Source organism: Lynx canadensis, chromosome A1 (assembly GCF_007474595.2).
Source record: "Lynx canadensis isolate LIC74 chromosome A1, mLynCan4.pri.v2, whole genome shotgun sequence".
NCBI lineage: Eukaryota > Metazoa > Chordata > Mammalia > Carnivora > Felidae > Lynx > Lynx canadensis.
In genome coordinates this window covers 36,074,137-36,089,901 of record NC_044303.2, presented here as the reverse complement: position 1 = coordinate 36,089,901, position 15,765 = coordinate 36,074,137, and the positions used below count along the sequence as shown (strand labels likewise).

Genomic DNA, 15,765 nt, shown 5'->3' with positions numbered 1-15,765 from the left:
TAAACCCAGACAGGTAACTTCCTAATAGGTTTTCTGCGCTTTCGCGACTTAATCCCGCCCTTGCCCTTAAGGTAGCTGCCACGGTTGAGTGGCGAAATGAACGGGCGGCACAGCCAATCATGTTTCGTTCTGCCCGGAAAAGGCGGATCCCGGGAATGTCTTTGACGAAGCGGCGCGGGATTGGCGGGTCCCGAGCCGTCAGCCGTGGCGGGAGTTTTCGGATGTGTTGGCGGTGGCCCCGGCGCAGCAGTTGGGCTGAGCTGGGCCCGCACAGCTGGCGGTGGAACCGGGAAGGCTAATCCGCCGCAGATTCCCGCGCTCACGGCTTGTGGCTTGCATTTCAGCCGCCTTCTTTCCGTCCCCGAGAGCTGCGCAGAAAGATGGATCGGCACCGGCCTCGGCTGCACCACCCGAAGCAGGGCTCGGCCGCCGGGGCCCCCTACCCCTCCTCAGCCTCGCTCCGTGGCTGCCGGGAAAGCAAGATGCCGGGCCGGAAGGGCCCTCAGCACCCTCCGCCCAGCGGCGCGGAGGAACCTGGAGAGAAACGCCCCAAGTTTGTAAGTTTCGCCTGGAGCTTTGGTGGGGAAGCTCCTGCAGGGCCGAAGGGCTGCGGCTCAGGTCCCAGGATCCTTCAATTTCATGAAACTCTGACTTGGCTGACAGCCGAGTGGGTGGGTGGGTCCACGGTGTAAACGGGAATGGGTCGGGGGCTACATTTTGTTCTAGATTGCTAGAGCTTCCAGTCTCCTAATAGATTTACGACGACAGGGTCCAGTTCTGTTTGGACCCACTGCCAAATACACTCACTGGTCACTGTGTTGCCCCACATTTGTTCTGGCTGACATGAAAAGCAGTTCAAATGTGAATGTATTGACGTCACCTAGGTGAACCTTGCATTTTGTTGAGTCGAACTTCTCCCCACCCTTCTGGCTCCGAGGGTATGAGACATAGCAAAGTGAACTTTTAGGGGGTAGTATTTCTTTTTCTGCTGTAATTTTCCAAGGAGAAACAACAGGTTTTAAAACTTGGCGGGCTATGTAGTCACTGCTAAGGAATGTTTTGTTTATATTGGAAAGAAACTCGCTATTCTGGTTGCTTCTCTTACTTTAACACCCAAGGGAGATGTCATGATCAGCGGTTTGTGAATCTTTTTGTTGGTGTCCACTACTGAAAGAATAGGCAGTGATGACTGCTTTGTAAAAATGTGTGTAAATAAATCACAGAAGGTTAATAGATTTGGGGTAAATCTAACAATTGAAAATTTAATATTTGACCCCTCCATTTAATTAGGAATATGGAGTTATGGAATATAACTTTTTCAGTTTTAGGCACGGTTATACAACACAGCATGTGCCTTCTGTGAACAAATAAATCTCATTAGGAATTTAAGTCAGGATACATGCCTTAAGGGAATAGACATTTGTGGAGCAGGAGTGAGTTGCTAACAATTAAAAGTAATGGTTGAATAAAGCTGGGAGCAGAGCTATGAGATGTATCAGAATACTGAAAATGAGGGACAACATGGATTAATTTTTCTAAGTTAAGTAGCAAGAGGGCCATAGGACTGGCAGAATTTGCAGGAGGGTCAACTATGTTGTTGATTGTTTTGTTGGTAGAGTTGAGGAACAAATAGGATAGAGTTAAATTGGCGAGGCAGGATTCTAGCCAATATGAGAAGAATCCTGGGGCAGTGACTTTTTTTCCTTTTAGAGTCTTTTGTTTGGGTTAATGATGTCATTCCATTTTGTTTCTTCTATGCTCCAGAATACATGAGGTATTTTGGATTTTCGTTTGGATTTTCTGTGACTTCCAGCAAGGAGGTTATGAAAACAGAAGTGAAATAATTAATATTTAGGTTTAGTTTCATTGAAGGATGTATCTACATGATTTGGATTCTAGCTCTTCTCTAGCTCTAGTTTTTCATTTCTTAAGTATGTTGTTTTTATATTTTTTTAATTTTTATTTATTTTTGAGAGAGAGACAGAGCGTGAGCGGGGAGGGGAAAGAGGAGGAGACACAAAATCTGAAGTAGGCTCCAAGCTGTCCACGCAGCTCGCAGCTCGAACTCAAATACAATGAGATCATGACCTGAGCCAGTCAGACCCTTAACTGACTGAGCCACCCAGGTGCCACTCTTAAGTATGCTAAAAGGGTTTTTGTAAAGATGCAAAAAACCTCTAAAAGCAATACTTTGAAGCTTTAAAGTTAATAAACATATCTAAAAATACAGTGTTTGTTTTTATTTTTTATTTTTTTTAATGTTTATTTTTGAGAGGGAGAGAGAGCACGTGAGAGGGGGACAGAGGATCCAAAGCAGGCTCTGTGCTGAGCCACCCAGATGCACCCAGTGTTTGTTTTTAGATAGGAGTCTGATTTGAATCATGTCTTCATAATTAATTTAGAGGTGATTTGGACTGTTTGTAATCCCTGAAACTAATTTAGATACTTATAGTTTCTTTAGCTATATTTTCCATTTCACTAATTCTGTTATCAGAGATAACTTGCTTGGAATATTTAACTTGCTTGGATATTTAATTTAACTTGCTTGGAATATTTAACTTGCTTGGAATATTTAACTTGCTTGGAATATTTAAGTTTAGCAATTACAGTTGCCTGTTGAACAACATGGGTTTAAACTGCACTTAATGCATGGATTTATTACAGTACAGTACTGTAAATCTGTTTTTTCTTACTATTTTCTTAATAACATTTTCTTTTCTCTAGCTTTGTTGTAGGAATACAGTATATAATATAACATACGAAATATGCCTTAATTGGTTATCAGTAAGGCTTCCAGTCAACAGAAGGCTATTGGTAGTTAAGTTTTTGGGGAGTCACAAGTTATACATGAATTTTTGGCTGTGTGAGGACTGGCGCTTCTAACCGCCGTGTTGATCAAAGTCATTTGCTATGTGACTTTTTATTCTTTATTTGATAGTTCTGTTATGTGCACTTTTTGGACTATCTACATTGATTGCAACTGATGGCTTACTACTCTCTCTTCCCATGCTTGTAAGCTCATTGCTTTATCTTAGCCTATCTTCCAAGAGGCATTATGGGCGATGCTTTTCTCAGAGTGCCACTGATTTGGGACCACCTCTACCTGAAGTAGGACTCTTAGGGGGCTTTAACAACCCTAACTCTGTTCCTGGCCTGTGTCTCAGTATTCCAGGCTGAAGGCTGCCTTCTGAGTAGCTCTTCCCAGTCAACCTGTTTCACACCTGTTCTCAGTCTCACCCTAGTAACTCTTGTTTTGAGGATGGAGACCATCCCTTCCTCATGAGATCTTAGCAATGCCTCTACAAGTGACTGTTCTGTAGTTCAGTTTGCTGTACTACTAGATGTCAAGGCACTTCTTCGCTTTTGCTTGAGTTGCTGGGGGCAGCTGCTTTTGACTGGAACAAGCAACAGAGTTTGGTGATACGACAGGAAAAGCGATAATATAGGTGTTTGGCACATTCCACAAAGCTGCAAGCTGGTAGTAGAACTGAGTGGTAAGTTGGCCACTTGCTCTGTTCTTGGGTTGGAAGGCATGAGCTCTGGGGCCCACTGAAATCTTGGTTTACTTTAGGCCCTGGTAAAGCAGACCAGTCCTTGTTTTCTACTGTGTGTTCAGTCGCGAGTCTCAAGGTACTGTTGCCTTGTGTATACAAGTTTGTAGTATAGAATTTCTCCCCATAGATCTGTGTAAACAGAAATTCATCTGTTGTGAGTGTAGGACAGTTTGGCCACACAAGAAATCCACTACTTTGGGGCTGCTTGTGAACTAACCAACTTGATTTCAGTAGAAAATATGGTAAGCAGTGAGTATTGAGATGCTGAGGCTAGTAACCGGGGACAGGATGAAACCATAGGAGATTGGCAGGCCAAGGCAGGTACCTGGATGAAGGCTTTGTGAAGGTAGATGGAGTTCAGTAGGATCATGAAGTTTTGTCCTGCCATAGGTCACACTCATAGTACCTGAGCCTGAGTCCTGTTTCCCTTGTAGAACAGAACAAAACAGTTGCCCTACTTGACGCTGGGCGCTTCAGTCCTACTCTTATGAACACACAGTGCACAAGGTGGTGGCCCCCATATCTGTGTTGAGAGCAGGATGTGTGGCTTCTGGAGAAGCCATGGGTCAATGTTTTGACAGGAGGCCTGTATGTTTGGTGGTCCCAGTTGGCAGAGTGACTCTTCTTTTTAATTAGAATATCCTTTAAAAGTTGTCACAGACTTTGGTGTAAATCTTGCATCTAATCTTATACTTTCCATTGAACAGATTGTTCATTATTGTTTAATTATGTCATTACTGTACCTTCAATTTTGGTTGTGAGAGATATTTCACCCTGTTCAGTAATATATATGTGTCTACCATTTTGGACATCATTACTAATAACAGTTACTTTAATAAATGAACGAAGCTCTGTTCTAGGTACCATATATGTGTGTGTGTATGTGTGTGTGTGTGTGTGTGTATATATATATATATATATATATATGCGCCATATATATGTATATCAACTCCTTTAACCCTTACAACAACCCTATGAGGTATGTGGTATTATTAGTCTTGTTTGCTGGCTGGAAAAAGCAAAATGCAGAGGTTGCATTGCCTTAGGTCACACAACTGCCTGTTGCTGAGGACAGGATTTGAACCTTGGCAAGCTGTCTCCTACATTCTTAGTCACTGTCCTGTATTGCTCTTCTGTGCTGTTGGGAATTTTAACTTTTACTACTTGTCTCACTCAAGAGCCATTAAAAATAGCAATACCTTTAATGAGTACAGAATTAGTGATTTCCTGATCACAGGCAGGTTGTTAGGTGGCAGGAGGAATCCAGTGGGAGAACTATTGGAGGAGGGGCAACTGAAATTGGAGTAGGCATGATGGGATTAGTGCATGGCCAACTCTTGGCTTTGGGTTCATTTGGAGGCAGCTGTGGCAGGCTGAAAACTGACCCCCCCCCCCCCCTAGAAGATAACCAGGTCTTAATCCCTGAAACCTGTGAATGTTGCCTGCCATTGCAACAAAAAGATTTTTAAATTAAGGGTTTTTAAATGGGGAGATTACTCTGGATTACCGGGCTGGGCCCTACATGCAAACAAACATAGGTGTCCTTGTAAGAGGGAGGCAGGGGGAAATTTGACTACAGAAGAGGAGAATGTGATGTGACTCAAAGGCAGAGGTTAGTGGTGCAGCCACAAGCCAGAGAATGCTGTCAGCCCTAAGAAACCAGAAGAAGAAAAGAACTGGTTTCCTCTAGAGCTTCCGAGGGAGAGCGGGACTGCTAACACCTTGGTTGGAGCCCAGTGAAACTGATTTCTGACTTCAGGCTTCCAGCACTGAGAGAATACATTTTTGTTCTGAGCCATTCAGTTTGTAGGAATTTGTTTTGGCAGCCACAGGAAATGAACACAACAGGTGTAGTTATGAGGGTGACCATGTTAAAAGGTTTGGTTTACCAGTTCATCCATGTGTATTTTAGGAGAACTGTCAGATTCACCTAAATGTCTTCCTTTTGGTAACATTTTCTTTTGGACCGTGATTTGGGGGGATATAAGATAACAGTTTGGTCCTCTGGAACATGAGCTAGAACTTGATTCCAACTTGTTCTGCTGCCTCATTTTCGAAGTTGCTAGAAAGCTGAGAAAAATGTGAAATTATTTTTGTGTGCCTTTTGAATTTATTTCTTCATTGTGTCCTCAGCTAAAGTGATACTTTCAGTTGTATTAGAGTTAAATTGTCAAGAATCGGAGGCAGTGTTCTTATTTGGGCACTTGAGTGTTATATCAAAATTCCAACTAACCCATCTGACACTGAAACCTTCATAAGGTAAGATCATTTATTTTCTTCAGGCCAGTCTTTTAAGTAAATTGCCTGAATTGTCCCAGACTTTTGTTTTTTTCCTGACAGAGGAAAAGAAGTTTTCTCTGTTGGTTAATATATAATTTATCAAAAGCTACCAAAATATATAAAGTGGCTTTTGGGAGTATGTTTAGCTGCTGAAAATAGATGATATATGGTAGTTATTACTTCTGGATCACTCTGGATCTTTTTTTTTTTTTTTTTTTTTGGTGGGTAAAAAGGGGTGGGAGTAGGGATAATTGTCTCAGATTTAGAGCAAGGCTTAATTGCTTTTTTTCAAAGACTCATGTCTTTAATTACGAAGCAAGCAAACTGACATACATTTATTACACTGTGAAACCTTGCATCTCATCTAGTCTGTCTTGTAGCAATTGCTTCTGAACAGATGTTACCTGAAACACCTTTGTGCAGTTGGTAGAATGCTAAAATTTGTCATGCTTTTATTATTGTTGTCGTGAATTAACTCTACTTTATGGCATAACTTTATTGCTGTGTCCTAGAATCTTTATATATTTATTGCCTTATAAATTGGATTTAAAATTGGCTTTTTATATAGAATGTAAATTAACATGTGTATAACTTGTTTATGCTTGCAGAATAATACAAGACAAAACTGCTATGTATTATCCGAATGTAATTGTCTTTAACTCAGCACATAGTATCCTCCAAGCTAGGCATGTCATGAACGCCACAGAATATGCTTACTGTCACACTCTGCTTGTTTATCCCAGAAACTAATTTGACTTTTAGGTCTATAAAATATAGATTAAGCGTAACCTTTTACTTCATGGGATATTAAGGATCAAAGCATGAGCTTTCTTTGAACAGGATCTACAAAGGTAACTTTTCTCGCAGTAGCAGCAGGGTGGCATTGAAATACCTTCCCGTCGGGAGTAATTTTCTCAAATAGCAAATCAAATAATCGTTATTAACTTAGGGGAGGATTTGAGAGTTTCAATAAGTTAAGTTTTGGTGCTGGAATATTTCAGTTACTAGCTAATTAATGAAAACTGTTCGGAAATGCTTGCCATAGATTTGATTCTTCAAAAAGATCCACTGCTATCCTTTTGTACAGCTTTTTATAGAAAAGGCACCGTGAATAGCATTTATGAGCAGGGACCCGGACCGCTTTTAGAGTTTGAATCCTAGCTATATGATGCATTACTTGGGCAAGTTACTTCTCTCCATGCCTCCGTCGCCTCAGGTGCAAAATGGGATTGTTGGGAAGATTAAAGGTTACTACGTGATGGACCTAGAATGGTACCTGACTCATTGTAACTGCTACTTAAATATTTGCCGTTTATAGGATTGTTGCTGCTGTCATCGTTAGTAGTACTAGCAGTAGTACAATCTTTTTCTAGATCGTAGGGCGTTGGGGATATTATGCTGGATATTTGAATTACTTTCCTATGCTGGAAACTCCTAACGGGGTCAGGCTTTTTCCTCATAGTGTGGTGGAGGCGGAGTCGTCCCATTCTCAGTTCTTATCCCGGCATGCCAGGTGCCATTCGGGTTGATGCAGACTTCTGATTGTGATGGCTGAATGGTCAGAGCAAATTGCTGAAGCTTTCGGAGGGGAGGGGGTTATGGTTTTATGTGTAAAATGCGGATCATGAAACTCTGACATCTGCGTGCAGATGAAACTTAGAAAAGAAACCTACAAAGGAAACAACCTCAAACTTAGAAAAAAATCCTTGTGCTACTCCAATGTGGACTTGAATGATAATAAAAATAATGTTGCTTATATATGTATAGATATAAAACTAAAAATATAACTCCTTATGCTTATGGCGCTTTTACAACTATAAAACTCAAACAGATTTACATATAAAACCAAAAACAAAACTATAAAACCAATAAAATTCAAATGAACAACAACATTAATTTAATGTGATTGATGATGATGTTTCACTGAAATTAAGTCATCAGTGTTGGATTTAATAGTGGAAAGATACGTGTATGGCTTGCTGTTTTCCTTTTTGCCTGCTAGAGTCTTGGATGGAAATGGAATCCCAGAGACTGAGGAAGCAAAGTACAGTGATAAATCCAAAGACTCAGCCCCACACTGGGTAGAGACCTGTCATCTGACATCACTATCTCTTTCACAAGATCTTAACTTGAGGCTCTGAGTGAAATGGTGAACTCTTATAAGCTTGTTTATGATAAAAAATATATATAAATCTAAAAAAAATATAGCCATATGTACATATTTTCTAGTAAGTTGTATGAAACTGTTGAAACAGGGCAGAAAGAATCGCACCCAAGACCACCAGCATCTATATTCGTTTTTCTCTTGAAATTTAACTTGCCATAGCTCTAAGTACGTGGTTCCTTGAATAGTGTCATTTTGGAGTTATAGACAACTTAATTCCTCCTATGTAGGGGAGATTGTGAACACCTATGTAGCATGATTGGTGTTGTTTGGCTTCTTCTAATGCCCTGTGGTAGTACACACACATAGCAGTGTGGATACCAGAAGTGCCTGGTGGAAGGAGCATGGTCGTAGAGTGGCCATTCAGATTGTCCAGATTATGCTTCTTTCACTTCAAATGTTTAAGATAATCTTGGAAAAATACAAAATTTAAAAAGCCTAATGGACCTGGAGAGTCTGTGAAGAGAACTGTAGACCTTGGCTTCAGGAATCCAAGAGCTGACGTAAGTCAAGAAGTTAGAGTACTTGAACCAGGCCAAGGTTTTTGTACCTTTAGTTTTTCACTAGTGATGAGCTAGAAGTAACTAGTAAATGTTTATCAGTTGTGAAGGATGTTTACAATATGCTTCATAACAGTTTACTTCTCTTTTTTTAAATGTTTATTTTTCAGAGAGAGAGAGAGAGAGAGCGCCTGTGTGAGACAGAGAGCACACAAGCGGGGGAGGGGCAGAGAGAGGGGGACAGAGGATCCAAAGCCGGATCCCTGCTGTCAGCAAAAAGCCTGATGCAGGCTCCAACTCATGAACCCTGAGATCATGACTGAGCCAAAGTCGGATGCTTAACTGACTGAGCCACCCAGGTACCCCAAAACAGTTTACTTCTAAATAATTTATTGAGGGTAAAAAAAAATATATATTATACATATATGTATATATATATACATACATATATATATACATATATGTATATATATATATTTTAACTTCAAAGGAAATGTTTACCCTCAATAATATATATGTAGTCATACAATAATACAATATTACATACAATACAATATTACAATACAATATATTCATATATATATATAATAAATCATACAAAAGAGGTATATAGAACACGATGTACTCTCCAATAAGCTTCAGAAATGAAACTGTATAAATCCTATTAAAATGTCTGTTTTCTCCCTTCCTATCAATATCTCCTTGTAATCTTTGCTCTTTATTTTCTTGAGGTAAAGGGCTTACAGGGCTTTTTGTTTATTTCATGAGGGACCTTCATGGGTTAAAGATGGCTAAATACCTGTTCAACTCTCCAAGGATATTATTGCTAATTCTAGGTTATTCTGGAGGTTAAAAAAGAAAAGTACATGCTTCTTTTGGAGTTATGATGTAGAATTTCTTGAAACTCTTAGTAAGATACATGGATTAGTCTAATTGTAAGATCCATAATAGTGCATTTATAAGGCTTATTTTATTATAAAGTATCTTCCCAGGATGTGGGAGTTTATCCTGTAATTGCTGCTTTTTTCTGAGGTGGGTTGTTTATTTGGGCATCCTAAAATGAAACTATGCAGCATTCAGTTTTTAACTAGGATTTACGAATTGGTGACATTAATTATGGACTGTACTGTAGTAATAAACTGTTTTGTGGATCAAATCCTTGGGTAGAATGCAATTTATAAGGACAATTACAATTCATTTCTAATGAAAAATTTGACAGTCTGAGAAATGAACATGAAAAACAGAATGCACTTAATCTGCAATCAGAAATTCAATGTGACAGTTTCATCTCTTCGTAGAAGGTGATGGTCTCCAATTAGCACCATGCTCTAACTTCAGTCAGCCTCTCTTCTGAGGGTATTATTTTGCTGTTATGGATATGTTATCTTGAACCTGCTTTCATTTACTTTATGCATGTGTTTGTGAGCTTTTGGAAGTCACTCTTCCTCTCTGTAATGCTTGGCATAGGCTTGAGCTTACTCCCACTAGGTTTGTGATGCTTTGCTAATTGGAAATCTATGCAGAACTACTCTTGTAACCTTACACCACCTGGTTCATTAATCTAGTCATGATTAACTCAAATTGAAATGTTATTGATATACCCTAAATGTCTATTTCTTTTTATAAAAGATTTCAGTGGTGGTGGGCAAGGGCACGTAAAGGTTACCAGAAACAAATCTGGGTCACTGGAGAACTGGGCCTGCCAATTTGGGCTCCTTTGGGGGCCTGGCAATGTGGCTTTAGAGCCCTATGGTGGTAAAAAGGGCTCAGGATGGATTCAATGGATTCAAATATGGCTGTGTATCCTTGGGCAAATTCATTAACTTCTGTGCCTCAGTTTTCCTATCTGTGAAATGGATTAGATGATGACAGTATGTCCACTTACAGATTGTTGTAAGGATTGCTTGAGGTAATGCATGTTACAGTAGTTTGGGCACAGTGCCTAGCAGTTAATACATGACAGCTATTATGAGTTTTACTCTTTTGATTTTTTCTCAGATACCAAAGTAGGGGAATCTCATCTGTAGGACTGAATTCTCTAGGGCTGGTCATTTTGAAGGGCATGTGACAGGATGTCTGTTATCAGCAGCATTTTGACCATTCTTTTTAGCTTCTCACCTCCCTTTTTCCCTACGCTCCTGTTGGACACCTGCTTTGTGTCCAGAGACCCAACTTGACCTTAATTGTGGTGGGGAACACACCAGGAGGTTTGGGTCCTGGACATATCCCCCCCACACCCTTTCTGTTTCATCTAGATCTCCAGCCCCATGACCTTGCCTCTCTTTCTTTCTCTGTCAGCTTCCCGCTGACATTTGCTCCACACCGTAGCCACACTCCGTAAAAGTAACCCTGGACCTCCTTTTGAACTAGGATGCCTTCACATTCCTTGCCTCCTCAAAGCCGAGGTAGGGTAGAATGTAAATAAATAATAAGACCTCTGACTTCCTTGTTCTGTGCCTCAGATCTCCAAGCCTAGAGCAACCTGACAGGCTCTCTGTGTCTTCACTGGGCCGCTGCATCAGGGTGGAAACCTTCCCAGCTATGTGAACTGATTCCCTAACATTCAGTGTCTCTGGGCCCCGTTGATTAGCTGGGTCCTGAAAGCTGCTCAGTAATCATCATCATCACAATAGCTACATTTATTCAGCTCTTACAGTGGGCTGGGCACGATTTTAATCACTTAATCCTAATTCACTGCTTCTAAGTGGGCACTCTCAGCACCCTTGTGTTGGACCTGATGGAACTGAGGCACAGGAGGAGGGCTCTGGGGACTTTCCTGAGGTGCCACAGCTGGGAATAGGGAGCGGTGGATATCGGCACACACAGTCTAACTCCAGAGTCCTGGCTTTGAACTAGCTCTTTGGTTACCTTCTTTTCCATTTCTCTTGACTTTTATGCTAAACCATTATCATCACTCTCTTTCCCTTCACTATGGGCCTGATCCTTTTTTTTGTAAATAGTTTTTTTTTAAACTGAAAAAGTAGTGTGTGCACTTCTTAAAAAGCCCACGAATTTAAGATTACAGAGTGAGATTCACTGAGACTTCCTTACATCCCAGGCGACCAATTCAGCTTTTTCCCGTACAGAGGCCGCGGTGACTTCTATTATTTTCTTTTGTATCGTTTAATGATATTCTGTGTGTGTGTGTGTAAAATACCCACTTGTATCCACACGGGAACATTCCGCAGCGTTCCCTTAAAAGATCTTAGAGATGGTTACCCCTGACTCTTAGCACTCACCTTGACACCCTCTTCAGAGAGAAAATAAAGGATATTTTGCTTGAACTTGCTCAATTTCCTGCTGTCTGCACCTGTAATCTTCTATATCTGCAACTCTTCCTCCTCTCCCCTCCAATATCCACAGAAGAAATGTCTGTGTTCCTGTTCAAGGTTAATCCCTTTACCACCGTTCTTGCCCCAGTCCTGTTCCATTAGGTATGTTTCACTCCTTAGAGGTTGCATTCTCTAAGAATGTTCCAGTGTCTTCCATTATAAAAGAAAAAGCAGAAGCAAAACCAAACAGCTTTCCTCTCCAACTTTCCTTGACCTCTTTTCCCCTGCTGAATACGATCGATGCTCTGTTTCCTTCCCTTGTTGCCAAATTCTGTCAATTAGTTCTTTTCATTTGTTCAGTAAATATTTGAATGTTCTTTATACCGTATAGCACAGGTAGTTACAATTTATTCCTTGACTTTAAAAGGCTAATATTCAGTCTGGTATGAAGAGAAGTGTGAACCAACGGGTGGGAAGTGTTACTGAGGAGTCCATTTTGTGTAATCTTGAAGGACTCAGGCTCTGAAATTCACCTGAGTTTGAATCCTCGCTCTGTATTTGATAGCCGTGTGACCTTGGAAAATTACTGTGTTTTTCTCTGTGTGTTTTTCTCTGTTTCTTCATCTATAAAATGGGAACATTAGTACCTATGTTATATATTAGATATGATGATTCAGTGTGTTAGAATGGGGGTTAACACATAAGTACTAAACAGCTCTTACCTTTTTCTACTATTATGATGGCATTGGCAAAGGGTGGAGAGCGCTCATTGAGGAAGGAAGCCACCTCCCTTTGGTTTCTCAACCTTGCCTTTGCTTCTGTTCATTCCACTAAAATTGCTTTGGCAGATCGACAATTGCCAACTTGGTGGCTGATTTTTCAAATTTCATCTTCTTCACACTATTAGCACTGATAATGCTGATTATCTGTCTCTTCTGATCTTTGCTCATCACTTCTTGCACCCTTTTATTTTCATTTTTTTTAATGTTTATTTTGAGAGAGAGAGCGAGAGAGCGAGGGAGAGCAAGCGCACAGTCAGGTGAGGGGCAGAGAGATAGGGAGAGAGAGAGTCCCAAGTAGGCTCCACTCTCAGTGCAGAGCCCAGTGTGGGGCTCAATCCCATGAACTGTGAGATCATGACCTAAGCCTAAGTCAAGAGTTGGACGCTTAACCAACTGAGCCACCCAGGTGTCCCCTTTGCACCCTTTTAAATTAGTGTTCTCAGGTACTGTCTCAGATCATCATCTTCCATTTTATACCTCCTTTCAGCATGATCTTGTCCATTTCTTTAGCTTTTACTACTACTTAGATCAGTGTTTTTCAGAACTTTCTTTGATGATATAAATATTCTGTTCTGCTATGTCCAGTTTGCTAGTCACTAGCTCTATGAGCTGACTTTTTAATTTGGTTTAATTTGAATTAACTAGCCATGTGTAAGCTAGTGGCCAATGACGAACTTTGACCTATATTCATTTTAAAGGGTCTGCCTGTGGTCTTCAGCGTCTTCTCCTATAAGTCAGACTGCCTACAGTGATGTGACGAGTTATTCCTGTTGGATAACATGCACATCTCATTCTGCAAAGATGATGTACTTTCATAGCCTCTGATGCCACCATTAGTGAAAGGTTTATGAGCAAAACAACATCAGCAATGACAGAAACAGGTGTGAGGTCACACCTGATAGAATGGTTGTCATCAAGAAGATGAGATAACAAGTGTTGGTGAGGATGTAGAGGGAACCCTTGTGCCCTGTTGTGGGGACTGTAAATTGGAGCCGCCACGATGGAAAACATTGTGGAGACGCCTCAACAAATTGTAAATAGGATTATATAATTCAGCAGTCCCACAGGATATATCCAAAGGAAATGAAATCAAGATCTCAAAGAGATATCTTCACTCCCATGTTTATGGTAGCATTATTCACAATAGCCAAGATATGGAAACAATCTAAGTGTCAACAAATGAATGGATAAAAGAAGATGCAGTATATGTATACACACACACTGGAATATTTTTCAGCCATGAGAAAGAAGGAAAACCTACTTTTTGTGACAGCATGGATGGACTTTGATGACATTATGCTTAGGGAGATAAGCTGGAAAGAGAAAGACAGATAGTCTATGATAACACTTACAATGTAGCCTCTAAAAAAGCCACACTTGTACAAACAGAAAGAGGAATGGTGGTTACCAGGGGCCAGGAATTGGGAAGGATGGGGGAATTGGGGAGAGGTTAAAGACTACAAATTTCCAAGTAAAACGTAAGTTCTAGATCTTTAATGCACCGTTTAGTGATTATAGTCAACAATACTGTATTATATACCCTCAAATTGCTAAGAGGCTGCATCTTAAATGTTTTCAGTACAAAAAATAAGTGACAATTATGTGCTGTGATAGAGGTATTAGCTAACGCCACGGCAGTAATCATTGCAATATTTAAGTGTATGAAATCAACACTTCGTACACCTTACATTGACACGTTACATGTCAATTATATTTCAAACAGAAGAGAAAAATAGGGGAGGGTTACCTTCACACCTTTGCAAGATCTGCAGTCCTTGATAATTTGCACTAAGTTGTTAGGCTCATTGGGTGCCTTCTCATGGCTCTGGCTATCAACTGAGGACTTCCCCATAATCCTTGTTGACTTGTTTTATTGGTGTGCTTGAATTATGGGATTATTGTCATGAAATGATGTACTTTTAGAAGTTCTTTACAAATATCCTTGGGCTCTTGGTAGAGGGTGTTGAATTTTGGCACTGCTAGAAGATTGCCAAGGGCAGTTTAGGCTGTAGTTGCTTGAGCCTGTGGCTTGCCTGCAGAAATTGGTGTGTTCAAACTCTAACTTGTGACATAGAATGCTATGTGCTGGAATTTCACTGTGTGGTGATATGACACAGTGCAAATTTTGGTGCTGTATTGGGCTGCTCTGTACCATTCAAGGATTTACCTTTCTAGATGCCTTTGGATAAGTGCAAAGAAAAGCATTAAGATGAGGAACCTGTGTATTTTAGTATGTGTAGCCCTTGTAGGACAGTTGCTTTTGTGAAATTATTTTCTGAATTACCAGAAAGGGGAAATAAGTGACTCAGGCTCTTTATTTTTTTCTCTACAGCCTACTGGATTGTATCCTCCTTCAGGGCAGGTGCTGTGTTTTATAGGTCTTTCTGTGCCAGGTGTAGCATATTGTCTGGTTAGCTTAGACACTAACTAGATTCAGCTTGGTTAATATTTCTAAAAAAAGTAAAATGACCTACCTTTTATGCATAACACTAGGACTGCATGTAACAGTTGGGAATGTGCTCTTTTTTTGTTTTTCAGAAGTTAACTTTGTAATATGAAAATCATCCTTTGGACTCATTTTCATTGACAAAACAATTTAGAGAATAGTACAAAAAGTAGTAATCAAATTAATGCAAGAAAACTTAGTGGTGATTTAGTTATTATAAAGAGCTCAAACTTCATCAATAATTAAAAAAACCTAATATTCTGGGGCACCTGGGTGACTCAGTCAGTAAAGCATCCAACTCTTGAGATTGGTTCAGGTCATGATCTAGTGGTTCGTGGGATCGAGCTCCCCTCCCTCCCCCAACCCCATCAGACTCTACACTGAGTGGGGAGTCTGCTTGAGATTCTCTCTGTCTCTCTCTCTCTCTCTCTTCCCTTCCCCTCCACTCTTTCTCTCTCAAACAAATAAACATTAAAAAAACCCTTAATTTCTTTGATTAGCTATTACCCTGTAATTTTTGATGTGGATCTGTTTTTTGTTTTTTGGTTTTTTTTTTGGATGTGGATATTTTTGTGGTTTATGTTTTAGTCTGAATTGGGAGGGCATGGTTTATAAGGCTTGTAGTACATCCTACAGCTTAAATTCTAGGTGTTAGAAATAATAATAATAATAAAAAAAACCCTATTCACTCAATCTCTATTATACACTTCAGAGAGCAACTTTAGGACCTAAAGGGGGAAACTCCCTCACAAAATAGACATTCTTGT

At 40.2% G+C, this 15,765-nt stretch overlaps 1 protein-coding gene across 1 annotated transcript in view; it reads left to right on the top strand.

Annotated features, from left to right (window-relative positions):
* The first annotated feature begins 292 nt into the window (after nt 1-292).
* The window catches only part of DIAPH3 (diaphanous related formin 3), a 510,843-nt gene continuing 495,370 nt past the window's right edge, over nt 293-15,765 (top strand). Inside the window, 1 exon segment of the mRNA XM_030311865.1 lies at nt 293-557. Coding sequence (XP_030167725.1) covers nt 381-557 — 177 coding nt within the window. The 5' untranslated portion in view covers nt 293-380.